This window comes from Neophocaena asiaeorientalis, unplaced genomic scaffold (genome assembly GCF_003031525.2).
Source record: "Neophocaena asiaeorientalis asiaeorientalis breed wild unplaced genomic scaffold, Neophocaena_asiaeorientalis_V1.1 scaffold134, whole genome shotgun sequence".
NCBI classification, from domain to species: Eukaryota; Metazoa; Chordata; class Mammalia; order Artiodactyla; family Phocoenidae; genus Neophocaena; species Neophocaena asiaeorientalis.
Genome location: NW_020185339.1, coordinates 17,972,907 through 17,987,799, shown reverse-complemented (window position 1 = coordinate 17,987,799; position 14,893 = coordinate 17,972,907). Strand labels below are relative to the sequence as shown.

The 14,893-nt window shown below is 38.9% G+C and overlaps 1 protein-coding gene across 1 annotated transcript in view; it reads left to right on the top strand.

The window, feature by feature from the left end:
• SRGAP1 (SLIT-ROBO Rho GTPase activating protein 1) overlaps positions 1 to 14,893 on the top strand; it is a 268,726-nt gene that overhangs the window by 158,449 nt on the left and 95,384 nt on the right. Inside the window, exon 4 of the mRNA XM_024737112.1 lies at positions 1,339 to 1,401. Coding sequence (XP_024592880.1) covers positions 1,339 to 1,401 — 63 coding nt within the window. The remainder of the gene's footprint in view (positions 1 to 1,338; positions 1,402 to 14,893) is intronic.

Here is a 14,893-nt window from a genome sequence, read left to right as displayed (position 1 = left end):
GCCCCGGTCCGGGAGGATCCCACGTGCCGCGGAGCGGCTGGGCCCGTGAGCCATGGCCGCTGAGCCTGCGCATCCGGAGCCTGTGCTCCGCGGCGGCAGGGGCTGCAGCGGTGGGAGGGCCGCGTACGGCAAAAAAAAAAAAAAAAAAAAAACAGGGAAAAAAAAATAATTTGGATATATGATTTCCTTTAAAGTTAACTTACAGATTTTGCTGAAAAAAAAAAATTCAAATACTCCTCTGTCAAACCCTCAGAATTAGCCTAGGGAAGGATATCTTAAATGCTGTCATTTACCCACTGAGTGGAAAAGTAAAACTCTCTTTTTTGTCTTAATGAAAAAATAACAATAATAAATGCAGAGGCAAAAAGTATGTGGAGCATAAGTGGCCTTACCAACTCACTACTGTGAAAGTGTTTTCTTAAAATTGTAGTCAGTCAAAGGGAGAGAGAAGTATCATATGATATCCCTTATATGTAGAATCTTTAAAAGTGATGTAAATGAACTTATTTATAAAACAGAAACAGACTCACAGACAAAACAAACTTATGGTTACCAAAGCGGAAAGAGGTGGGGAGGGATAAATTAGGAGTTTGTGATTAGCAGACAGAAACTACTATATATAAAATGGATAAACAACAAGATCCTACTGTATAGCACAGGGAACTATATTCAATATCTTTTAATAATCTATAATGGAAAAGAATCTGAAAAAGAACATATATATATATATACACACACATACATACATATACATATACACTATATATACATATATATAGTGTATATGTATAACTGAATCACTTTGCTATACACCAGAAACTAACACAACATTGTAAATCAACTATGCGTTAATTAAAAAAAATTTTTGTCGTCAGTCACATAGTTATTTTGGAAAGGGAGAGTAAATTTCCCTTTTGGTTTCTAACTTACCTTCTGGGGACTCACACTGCAAAATTCCCTTGTGATGGTACTGAGATGGGAAGCAAGATGCTGGAATTCATCTTTTCATGACTTAAGTTCTGCAACTCAACTTTTGAGCAAGCACGATGCTTCACCCTCCTTTTTCTCACTCTTGATAAAGTCTGATTTGGATGGTGGGAGAGCCATTCACACTGTCCACTTCTTTGCTTCTGTCCAGCCAGTGGTAACCATTGGTGCACACATCTAGCATTTAGAAAGGGCCATTTGATCAAAGATGTTTATTGTATCAGGGTCGTGCTGGCCTTCCATTGTGTTATACACATTGTTCTATTTTCAGTCAGTGGACTTCTTAAGATGTAAGTCATCTAGAGACAAGTTTCTGTTACAGTTTTTAATATTAATTTTTTCTCATTGCAGAGCAAAGAGATTGCATTCCAACTTCATGAGGACTTAATGAAGGTTCTTAACGAGCTCTATACGGTAAGCACGTAATCTTTCTTTTGGAAAAATCTTTGGTTTAGAATTCTGGTTTGCAGAAACACTTCTCTTATTAGAACTCATTCCAAGCTAAAGTGTTGATGGATGCTTGTCTGGTTGAAATGTGGAACCGAGTGGATAGATGGCACGAGACTGTTTCAAGTAAATATGTATATGCAGTCAGAACACTTTAAGAAACTGGACTATAGTTGTCCCCAAAAGAATGCTTTTATATGGTTGGATTATATGTGATCTATTCATATATTCAGTTCCAGAATGTTGAGGGGGAGGGGTATCTATTTTTCCTTCTTGGCAATAGTTTGCTTTTCTGAATTTAAGTTTTTTCAGGTTAATGCATATAATCAGAAGAAATTAAAGATTAACTATTAAAAAAACAAAATCAGTGATTAGTCATATCCCTATGTATATTTTGTTTTATAATTAATGATCATATTATTAAATACAAATTCCTTTTGGAGGAATTTAACGAGTTTTTATTTTATAAGAGAACAACATAATGAGAATTGAGTAATGTTAATTTGTTCTAACTATAGATGTTTGCATTTTCATTACACAAGATTATTTGAATTTTTCTTTACAGGCAAATTAAACCTGAAACTTATTAAAATGTGTTTCTTGATTTACAAATTCATTTGCTCCTAAAAAGGAAGTGTGTAAAATACAGTTTTGTGAATTAAATTGCTTTTAATGCTCCACTGATACTTGCTAATTAAAAGAACCTGTAGTTTTAAACTTTATAAAATGAGTGATATTCTTATAAAATCCACTTTCCAGTTTTATTCTACATGTGTGATAAATTTGTGTTTTTATGCAGCATGTTTGCTACACCTGTGCTTTTGAATTAACTTGACAGTTTCTAATTGCTTGTTCCTCCTTCAGAAACCTTTAACTTTATGTGCAAAAGCCTCGTGTTAGAAGGTCATATCCATATAAAAGGCCATTTATTAGCCCACGCTTGGTGTGATTTATTAATTTCTGATAACCTAAGGTATCAGCCATTTCTAGAAATCCTGGATGTAGAATTTAAAAGTTAAATCAGCATTGTGCCTCTGAGACTTCCACAGAAGAAATTCTGTCTTCTTCCATCGAACTATTTTAAGATGAGGGCTTCATGGCACCTTCCTTGTGGTTCCCTTTGCTTGGGCATTGTTTTACCTAGAAATATAAATCAGTCTCTAATACTTTAAAAAATAAATCTGGTTGTCATGGCATCATAAACAAGAGCCTGTTGTTTATGGTCTGGAACTAGTAATACTAGTCAGAGCAACACTGGCGAAGATAAACTTGACTGTTGAATACAAGAAAATTTGGTAGAATGTCATGAAAATTTTATCTCAGTGAGGGATGTGTATAGAGAAATTCCTCCTGGATTCAGCCTATCAAGTGGAATTAGACATCTAGGAGACTCTATAGTTGAATCAAGTAAGTTGATAACTCCTCAAACCTCTCATCAGTATCAGTCTGAAAGGCTGAAGGAGCCAGATTCTAGAAAAGGTCACCAGAGTTTAAATAACCCTGTCAGTCATTTAATCTCTGAATCAGTTGAGGAATCAAGGCATAGAGGAGACAGGCAATGAGGTTTTAATTAGGTAGTCTGTAGATCACTTTGAGCTCTTGGGAGATAATTTTACTTTAACCAAACCAGAGAGCATGCACATTTGAGGTCAGATGTCATGTTCTGTGGGGAAAGACCATCTTATTATACACACACACACAGACACACACACACTTTTTACTCTGAAAGATGGACTCTCTTGCAATTTAAATTCAGATACATAAATTCTGTCATGTTCAAATGAAATCTATCCATTCTGTATATTCAGTTTACATTCAGAAAGGAAGAAAAAGTGAGGAGTGTTTGAACAGGGGACCAAGGTTTGGGGAATTGCGGTTTAGGTTCTTTATTCATCCGCTGACTGGTCACGAATAAATTACCTTCTGAGTTGCATCATGCATAGAAGTTGTTACAACTGATGACATAATAATGATTGTTGAAGTAAGGTGTAAAATATGTAGCCTGAGTGAATTGAGGCTGCAATTTTATTGCCTTTTCAAACAAATATCCACTCCTCCCTTTCTCACAACCCTTGATACTCCTTGGGAGTTGAAGGTGAGCTCCTTTTTGAGAGGTACATTAACTTCCTTGAACCAGAGGAATGCTTATTATTAAATTACAGTCCAACCTTAGTGGTGGGCAGTAGCCTTATGTGTGGGCTTCCCTGCCCCAAGATAGTTCTCTCACAGGTCTATTGATTATTCCAAGCATTCTATCAGAAGGCTTTGTCTTAAATAAAATACAAATGCCCAGGACAAATAGAAAGAGATGGACCATTTCTACCTTAAAATGAACCGAGTTTCATCAGATTCTTTAAGAACAGGTTGTATCCATGGGGCATGAAGGCCTGGACCTCTGAGCAGGAGAGAGAGGATGGTGGCATCTGAGTGCCATCTGGAAGGAGAGGAAAGGCTTTGAAGACATGCATCTCCTTTTCTATATTTTCGCCTCAACCTTGCCTTTATTTACAGAAACAGGGCCTCAGAGTGGTTTTGAACCTACCACATGGGCCAGCCACAGCAGTTAGGATTACTTGGGCCTTGAGTAACAGAGGTACTCAGAATAATGGCGTAAACAAGATAGAAGTTTACCCTCTCTCTCACATAAAAGAAGTTCAGAGGTTGGCAGCACAGGACTGGTATGGAGGTTACATAAAGCCATCAAAGAATCGGGCTCCCCCTAATACGCTGTTCAGAGAAACATAATTGTATCTTTGTTCTTAGAGTTCAAGATAGTTGCTGGAGCTCTAGCCATTACATCTGCTTTCCTGAAATGGAGAAAGGAGACTCCAACAGAATGGAGAAAGGAAAGAAGGGCAGGTCCTCTGTCTCTTACGAAGACTTAATGAAGGTTCCATATAACACTTTCATATACATCTCATTGGCCAGAACTTAGAAACACAGTTTCACAGGCTTCAAGGAAGTCTGAGAGTTATAGTCTTTTAGTTGGCCAACTCATTGACAGCCAGTTAAAAATTGAGGATTTTGTTAATTTGAGAGAGAGAGGGAGATATTTTTTAGGTAACTAGACATGCCTTTCAAAGTAGCTAACATTTATTAAATGCTTATTATATATGGCTAGTTATTGTGCTAAGCACACACATTATTTTATGTAATCCTCACAGTGTCTCTATGAGGCAGATACTATCATTATCCCCATTTCACAGATGAGGAAACTAAGGCTCAGAGAGGCTTGCCTAGGTTGCACGATAAGTAGTAGAGTGGGATCTCAAGTCCAGGTCTGGCTCCAGAGCCTCTGTGGGTCTGTCATTTTATCTCTGTTGCCATAGTTTTGGGAAACCATTCTCGAACAAAGATCTCTAAATGTTAATGCCACCCTAACAAACACAGAGCACCTAAGCCATTTATCACTTGCTCCTTTGTATTTTTTTTTAAATCAATGGCATTAATGTTGCTTTAACAAAAACAAAGGTGAAAAATTGAACATGTGCTTCACTGGCAACCTGTACTTCTTAGAAATGTTCATTTAAATGATCTAACTTTAATGCCACCCTAACAAACACAGAGCACCTAAGCCATTTATCACTTGCTCCTTTGTATTTTTTTTAAATCAATGGCATTAATGTTGCTTTAACAAAAACAAAGGTGAAAAATTGAACATGTGCCTCACTGGCAACCTGTACTTCTTTGAAATGTTCATTTAAATGATCTAACAAAAAGGAAAAAGAAATAAAATGAAAAAATACAAAACCAACAACAGAAAAAACTAAAAAGTTAAAATTTTAAAAAAAGATCTAACAGATGGGACTCATTGGGCTAAAAAGTAAGAGTGAACCGAGATCTTCAAATTCCCTTTCTAAGTCTAATCCACTAATTAACTTCCTTTTCAGTTTAACATGTGAAAGAGAACTAAAGTAGGGTTAAGAAAGCAGGGAGACTGCTGTGCTTTAAGGAAACAGAATTGACTGGACTCACATTGAACTTGAATTTGAATCTCAGCTCACTTAACCAATCTGGGCATCTGTATTAGTCTGGGAGAAACAGAACCAACAGGAGATTAGATAGATAGATAGACAGATAGATAGATAGATAGATATGGGAGAGAAATTGATTATAAGGAGTTGATTTGTGCGGTGTGGAGGCTGAGAAGTCCCCAAATCAGCAGGCAGCAAGCTGGAGAGTCAGAAGGTAGTTCCAGTCCGTCCAAAGGCCTGAGAACCAGGAGAGCTGATGGTGTAAGTTCCAGCCCAAGTTCAAGTCCAAAGCAGGAGAAGACCATGTCTCACCTCGAAGACAGGCAGAGAGAGCAAATGCTCTCTTACTCAGCTCTTTATTCAGGCCCTCAACGTATTGGATAAGGCTCATCCATGTTGTTAGGAAAACTAGTTTATTTATTCCACAGTTTTTGAATGCCTCCTACCATGCCAGCTACTTGTAGATGTACTGGGGATGTATAATAGATGTGAATAAAAACAGACCCTGTGGGCTTCCCTGGTGGTGCAGTGGTTGAGAGTCTGCCTGGCGATGCAGGGGACACAGGTTCGTGCCCCGGTCTGGGAAGATCCCACATGCTGTGGAGTGGCTGGGCCTGTGAGCCATGGCCGCTGAGCCTGTGCATCCGGAGCCTGTGCTCCGCAACAGGAGAGGCCACAACAGTGAGAGGCCCGTGTACCACAAAAAAAAAAAAAACAGACCCTGTTACTTCCTCTCAGGGCATTTATATTCTAGGGAGGAGAAACAGACAATAAACAAATAAATATATAGTATGGCAGGTGTAAGTGCTAAGAGAAAAAATAAAGCTGAGTTAATACAGATTAAGCATTCAGAACAGTGCCCGGCACATAGTAAATGCTTAATAAATGGAGGTAGTTAGTGTCATCCTCATCGTCATTGTCATCTTCCTCATCATCGGTGAAGTGGGGATGGCAACAGCTCCTTGTCTGCCTCTCAGCGTAAAGGTGGAGATCAGGGATGATATTAATAGTAATTTCAGATGGTTTTTATATATATACATGGTTTTTCCTTATAATCAGTATATATTAGTTTTGTACAAAAAGAAAAAGGATGGTAACTTCCTGTAAGAAAACCAAATCAATAGGAAATGTGAACAGAGCTGTGACTGGGTTAGTGGAGAAGTGAAAAGGCAAAAATGGAAAAATGGTGACCCAAAAGGTTAAAAGGAACATTCAAACCAAAATTGGCCTTCATCAGTCTGGTAAGGGGCTTATCATAAAACAGTGGTTTGAAGTGTTAAGCCTGTCCCCTCAGACCAAAATCTCAAAAGGTTATGCTGTATTTTAGGGGAAAAACAATTATTTGTCCTATATTAATATTTCTTTACTTTGCCTAGGTTTTACAGCATTATACTCAGTGTTTTGAAAAACAAGGCGCTTACCATCCTCAGTAAGCAAATTCTAACGGAGATTAACACAGATGTCATGGTAAATCCACGTGAAATTGATTGTTAATTATGTGTAATTGATGATTACTCTCTCCATACATCAGTGACACACATGGCTAGCCAGAGGCAAGAGATAATCCATCTTCAAACTCCATTAAATTAAGAGGAAAGAACTGAGAAAATGAAGATTTATCCAACCCTTACCATGAGGCACATGCAGGATCCCATTCATTTCTCACAGCAGTCCTATGAGGCAGGTATTCCTAATCCCAAGGTTACTAATGGGAGCCGGGGCTCCAGATAATTAGCTCAGGGTCACACAGATAGTAAATGAATGCTCCAAAATCTCAGCCCAGTTCCATCCCCAAGGCCCATCAGTTCCCCACTGCACAGCCGCCTTCGGGAAGGATGTGCAGGACAGGTGGGGAGAAGAAGGGTGGAGCCTGATCTAAGAGCTAAAACTCAGAGTTGAAACTTTTATACTGCACGCTCTGATTGCCACTTATAAAAACTTGATTGAGCTTTCCACATTGTTGATGTGGGTTACAAAATGGGCAAACCCAAACGGCTTTGGGTTTGCACACTCAGCTTTAATATTAGGATATGTTCATTTGGGGGGCAGCCTCTTTAAAACATAGCTTTTCATATAGCTGTAGTGTTCTATGTGTCAACACCACCTGTTTAGCTGTGTGTTCTCACATGGTGATTAGTGCTAAGTATCCATTACTGGCTATTCCATGCACCTTTGTTTTCTGCCTTCTGAGCTCTAGCTCTAATTTGCCTAACAAATACAAACAGAGAACAGAAGCTGTCCCAGTACAAACGCAAGTCTTTTGAGCCTCTTGTACAGGAGTTATTTGGAAAACAGGGTTTCTGAATGCACACAGGTATCCACGCTGGCCTTTACATATCTTTGAACCAGTTTAAAATGTTAAAATAAAAAGCTAATTATTTTTAGAGGAGATGGGAGGGAAGACACTGTTTATTATTTCAAGCCCTTCTTAGAAAACTCCACCTCTGAGGACTGCTGAGGAAAGCTTCCTTGGCTGACTTTGTGAGCCTCCCACAGACCAGGAGCTAATGCATTCTTCTATAAGAAGAAACATGCCCCAGGCAAGGTTGAAAGGTCATTCTGAAAAAGCCCAAGATACTTGCCACATCCTATCAGAAGATTTTTCTCTGTGCCTCCAAGAGGTTTTTGGGTTTTTTTGTTTTGTTCTGGTTAAGTATTTATTTTAGCTCAAGGACATTTGAAGTATTTGAAATATATATTTCTGTAGTGAAAATGCAAATTCATTGCTTTGAGAGGGACTACAAAGAGGTCTGAGTCTCAGAACACAACACTGAACAAAGAGAAATAAGGCATGAGGATATGTAAAAGGCTCCCCCAAATGAAAACCTCTCTGGAATACCACATTCTCCGTGATGCCACCTGGAAAACTTTTAAAAAGCAGTCTATTTAGAGATCCTGGGCTGACAAAGTGTTTCCATATATCCTTGCCCTGGCTTTATTACTAGACACTTAGATGGAAAGAAAGAGAGGTATTGGGATCACATGACTCCCTGCCAACTTCTGAATTCTAATCTTGGCCTTGACACAGACTGACTTTAGAGACCAGACACAGACTGACTTTAGAGACCAGGTTCAATAGTTTAACCTGGATTCCTCTTCCTGCCAAAACGATTGAGATTAATAAAATTTCCATTGGAAGACTCTCTAAAGACAGCTGTTGTTTTTTTCTTTAATTTTTTAAAAAAATGTTATTGAAATATAGTCAATTTACAGTGTTGTGTTATTTTCAGGTGTACAGAAAAGTCATTCGGTTGTTTATATATTATATATATTCTTTTTTTTACATTCTCTTCCATTATACGTTATTACAAGATTTTGAGTATAGTTCCCTGTGCTATACAGTAGGTCCCTGTTGGTTATCTATTTTATATAGAGTAATGTGTATATGTTAATCCAAAACTCCTAATTTATCCCTACCCCCGCCAGGACATCTGTTTGATAAGAACTTTATATGTAGATGTCTTTTAGGGTACCCTGCTAATTAATGAGGTGAAATGCTCGCTAGCTCCTGCTTGGAATTTTTCTTCTCTCTCTGAGATTTGAGCATTAGTTATGGTTGGTGCTTATGAACTACAAATAAAACTGTCTTTTAAAAGAAGTGAACAGTATGGACCGAAAACAAGTATTTGGCTTAGAAATGAAAAAACAAAAACGTGTTAGAAAGTATAGTTTAGTAAAAACAAAACATTTCTAAAGCATGTTTCATATCAAGAATCCTTCTCAGAGTATTTTGTCCAAACTACTACATTCTGAAATATAGTAGTATGACTAAAATGATTAGAATGCTTTAATAACAGACAATCAGAATGTTTCATTTGTATTGGGTCATTAAGGTACTTAGCTTTGTTTATCATTATTCATCAAAACCAAATATGTTAGACATATACATAGAATAAATCATGGGCATTTTCCTTAGATTTATTGTCTCAAAATGGACTAGAAATGTTGACCAGTAAAAATCATGTGAAGGGAATGAAGATCTAAATCTGTTGATCCGGGTGATCCATTTCAACATATCTTAACTCACTTGATTATCTGATAGAATTTTAGCACTGAATGGGCCTTTAGAAATGATCAAATTAACCTCCTCATTTAGGGAGACCATCACAGAGACTCAGATTAAGTGATTAACTAAAGTCCCAGGTTGGAACTGTAACCCAGGTTTTTATTTTAATTCAAATTAGTAAATAGGGCCCTACTATGTATGTGCTACTGTGATGGGAGCTTTAGGCAAGACAGTACCAGAAGTCTGGCAAATAAAAGCTGAACAAGGACTAAATAGCAACAGCTAACCCATATCTGGTACTATTCTAAGCAATTTATATAATTAGCTCTTTAAATTCTTCCAACGGCCCTACAGGGTACATGAGGCACAGAAAGGTTAAGTACTTTGCCCAAGGTCACACAGCTAGGAAGTCTCAGACCAAGCAGAGTCAAAAGGCTCAGCTCGCACACTGTACTCACTTTTGCTTAATAGATTTATTTATTTTATTAATTTAATTTTGTCTGTGTTGGGTCTTCGTTGCTGCGCACGGTCTTTCTCTAGTTGCGTCAACTGGCGGCTACTCTTCGTTGCCGCGGGCGTGCTTCTCATTGCGGTGGCTTCTCTTGTTTCAGAGCACAGGCTCTAGGCACACGGGCTTCTGTAGTTGTGGCTCGCAGGCTCAGTAGTTTTGGCACACGGGCTTAGTTGCTCCGTGGCATGTGGGATCTTCCCGGATCAGGGGTTGAACCCGTGTCCCCTGCATTGGCAGGCGGATTCTTAACCACTGCGCCACCCAGGAAGACCCAGTACTCCCTTTTTAATGGTGATTATAACTTAAGGCAGACCATTATGTACCAACAGAAAGGTTCAGCTAGAGGGCTTTGGAGTTTCAAAGAGAGAGGTCCACCCTGAGGATTAAGAAAAATTCAGAGAGGAAAGGGTCTGAAAATGGACAGGATTGTACGAGTAGGACAGATGGAGAGAAGTTGGGGAAGGTTTTTGAGGCAATAGCAATGTAAGCCAAGGCATCCAATTAGGACGAACACAGGCGTATTCATAGAATTTCCCTCTGGAGCCACATCTAGAGAGTAAAGGGAAAAAAATCAGAAGTTGAAAGATTTCAGGAGAGTACCAAATGAGATTCTAAACGACATAAGCAGCAAAACATGGTTAGACATCTGGTCAAAAGCAATTAGAAAGCTCAGAAATCTTTCTTGCATAGATTAACAAAGGCCTCTCACCTTTCTTCTTTTTTTCTCTCTTCTTTTTAATAAGTGGAGTGAGAGGTATTGAATTTGAGAAACAGGTTTTTGTGTCAAGTTCTAAACAATTTTCCATTAAAAGGAAAGGATTCCATATCATTCTTTCCATTTTAGTTGATGCTACAATTCCAAGGGTTTCAGGTCTTTTATGATTTTAAAATTCTAAGTGTCTGGTGTCCTCAGCTTAAATATTTCATATACTAAACCATATAACTTAAATGTCTAATACACACGTGTTATGTTGAAGACATGTGAAACATTTCCCTGAAAAGAATTAATGCCAGTGACTTTGAAATTCTAGTAAATTTGTTGGCCTTTCATTATACATGTATTTTCCCCCTCAGCGTTGCCAACTGCTTGAAACTCTCCCTTCACCACTTCTGCTGCCACTGTGTTCACTATGGCCCTGGTTAATATGTATTCCAGGTGCCAGTTTGTGGGTATCATTCTTTCAGTAGCTTAAACTTGTATTTCAGGGCCTCTGAAGACTTCTTATGAAAACGCTTTTTGAAACAAGGACTTTCTGATGACCTTCCCTATCACTGACTCTCTCTGTTGACTTGTTGGGCAAGGATTAAGTCTCTTTGCAGCTCAGTTTCTTTGATGGATAGAACAAAGACCATCCCTCTGCTCTCAACCTTCAGGTGTGTGAGAGTAAACAAGTGAGCATTGACACTAAGCACTGGCTGAGGCTCTTGTGAGCTTTAAAGACATGGTGGGGGGGTGGTATTTCATGATTTTTGTAGCAACCGTGAAACACACTGTTTGCCAGTTACCACTGTAAGTGCTTGGCATGTATTAATTCATTTTATCTTCACAACAACCTTAGAGATATGATTCTTATTCCTAATTACAGGTGAGAAAACTGTGGAATGTGATGAAAGGCAAAACAAGGATCTGAACCCAGGCAGTCTGGTTCCTGAATTTAACCATTAGATCTGTTGAGAAATGGAATAGGTTATCTTTTAAGACGGTGCTCTCCTCCTTTGTAGAGTGGCTGCCCAGCACTTGTATGGAGAGGGTTTGTGATTTGTAAGTTTCTAGGATTTACGGAATGCCATTACTCAGCGTTCGTTCCAAATCTCAGAATCTGTTCCCTGTCTCTAAGTCAGTTAAATGGAAAGTACTAAAAGCATAGTTGCCTCAGCTGTAAAATTATTAGAGGATCATCTCTGTTGCATCCAGGTGATGCACACTGAGAGGCTGGGAGGAGCCTTTCAATAAATTGATAGGTCCCGTTAATATATTGATGGCAAACAGCCCTGTCATCAATGAGTTAGACTTGTGAGATATTTCCATGTATGGTGTTGGGTGCTGGGCTAGATAGAGGTCTCCACAGCTCCGTGTAAACCTCCCAAGGACTTCCTGGAGAAGCTGACACCTGATTTTATGACAAAGGAAGGGTGGGAAGGACCTTCCAAAAAAGCAATTCGTGTGTGAGGGAAAGCACAGATGCATGAAAGTGCATTGCCTATGCAGGGAACTCCACGTGCTTGAATATTGCGAGATTATTAGCAAATCATTCATGTCAGAATACAGGGAATGTTAAGCTGGACTTTGTTCAAATCCTCTGCCCTTACCAATTTCTCTTTACCCCACTACAAATGGAGTGCTTGAGAGACAAGAAAGGAAAACATCTTCTGCAAAATTAGAAGTTCCTGGATAAAATGACATTCATTTTATGTTAAAAATCCCTGATCATTGTGAAGTGGGCAGATATTATACCAAATTGTTCATTGCTCTCATGAAAAATAATCCTGATGAACCTAGTATAAATCAATAGAGAATAAAATATAATTGGATTTCTAGTAACAGAATGTAAAGGAATCAAAAAAGATAAGGCCGGGCTTCCCTGGTGGCGCAGTGGCTGAGAGTCCGCCTGCCGACGCAGGGGACACCGGTTCGTGCCCCGGTCCGGGAAGATCCCACATGCCGCGGAGCGGCTGGACCCGTGAGCCATGGCCGCTGAGCCTGTGCGTCCGGAGCCTGTGCTCCGCAACGGGAGAGTCCACAGCAGTGAGAGGCCCGCGTACCGCAAAAAAAAAAAAAAAATATATATATGTATAGTTAAATTTAGCACTTTGAAAAAGATGACTAATGCCCTGCTTTAACTTAAATATAACAGTCAAAGATAAAAGCACATAGCAAATCCTTGTGTCAACCCTGCACCTACCAGATAGTTCCTGGGTTTTCCTCCTTAATGAGCACTTGATAATTGATCACTAATCAGTTTGAGAGCTAATTAAAGTCACTAGAGTGATAGATACCCCAGTTTAAGATTCATCAGTATAATAGTACATTAGAGTATACAGGCATTGTTCATTTCTAGATAGTTTCTGTGCAGCAAAGCAGAAGAGCATGGCCTCAGAGCCCATGGAAAATTCTAGGAGGAATCTTATGTCCTCGGCATAGCATGGTATACTGTTTGCTGCCTCAATCAACAGAAGCAGGAGATAATTAGTATAATTTGTTGTTAATGGGTTTTTCCTTTTGATTAAAATTTATCTGCCATCTACCCTGACACTGAAAAAAATCAGCCTCTTTAGCAACTGAGAAGTATATTTTATATATATGTGTTTCCCCAAACAATAAATACTTGTGATACTTAGTTGTTGAAATCATGGACTCATCGAATTTTAGAGTTGGAAAAGGCCTGAGCGATTACATGGTCCAGCCACGTCCTTTATAGGCGAGAACGCTCTGGGCCAGCAGGGTTAGACAGAGCCTTGCCACAAGGTCACAGTCAAGGCCTGGCAGACTGAGGGTTCACACTCTTGGATATTTAGGACCTGAAAGCTCCTTCCACTATCACAGGCTCTTGTAGGTTCTTGTTGAAGATGGAGAAGAAAATAGTAAATCTCCAACAGAAAACAAAACATGAGTGACAGTCCGGGTGCTCTTTTCATATAGACTGCTAGATGCCATCCTATGTTATTTCCTCTGAGCATCATCAGATATTCTCCATTTCAGGGGATGTATTAAAATTCTCATGGAAAGAGGCCTTTCAGTTACATGATCAGTTTTTCTATGGTCAAACCTCTAGTTTGTGCTTTTTCTTTCATTCCACAGTTTTCAAAGTGTTTGAGGTTCATAGTTTTATTTGATTGGTTCCCTAATTTTGGTCCTGTCAGGAGGCCTCATGTTGCCATCTCTAATAGATGAAACTTACGCTGAGGGTCAGAAAGACTGAGGTTACAGAACTATTTTGCAGCAAAGCTAGGACCAAAATCCAGGTCTGTTGGATTTTATAGACCTACACAATGCTGCTCTTTGTAATTACTCCTGAAACAAAACCTTTAGCACCACACTGAACAGAACAGAATTATTTTGGGGACTTTCATTAGCCTTACTTTCTCCCTTTGCATATGTGTTCTCTGTCTTTCCCTTTGTTTTGTTTATTCTCTGTATCTCTGTTGCCCTGTCATTTGGTTGGTTAGCAGCCAGCAGGGTCCGGAGTCCCAGACAATGCCTTTTGTTCAAAGCATTTGTTTGGATTATAAATATAATTCGATGATAAATTCATACTGTTTTACTGATTTCATTTCAGTGGAGCCACAACATACCTCAAGTTTTCTTTGATAAACTAACTATAAAGACGGGATCTCGTGCTATTTAATCGTTCATCTTGAACTATCTGCTCATTTCTAAAGCACTTTGCTAAAATTCTTCCCATACACATAAATGGAAGTATCACTTCTTTCCTTTCCTTTACCTCTGTTGGAAATGATAGTCTTTCCCGTCATGGAGAAATCATTACCTATTATTAAAATGAAATCTTTTGTGGTAATTTTTTCAAATAGCAGTAGCTGACATTTACTGTGCACTTATTACATGTCAAGCTCTTTTTTCTGTGCTCTTTACATGTCATGACACATCTAATCCTTCCAACCACCCTATGCATGCAGTGAGTAAGAATGTTATGCCCATTTTACAGGGAAGAAATGAAGGCACAGAAAGGTTAAGTTACTTGCTGAAGATCACACAGCAAGTGCAGAGGCAGGATTTGAGCCCAAGCAGTCTGTTCTGTGGGTCTAAGCTCTTAATTGCCAGTATACTACCTCTCAAAGCGAGTTCTCCGGTAAACGTTACTTTTCAAATATAATTAAGTTTTGTAAATTCTGCTTTCATTGACTTATAGTGAACCATACAAGCCTGGGGAAAGGAAGTGGGAAAGTTCATCATTGTAACAGTGCTATTGACCACTCATTACCTCGGGGATCAGCAGCTTTTCCAGCCCG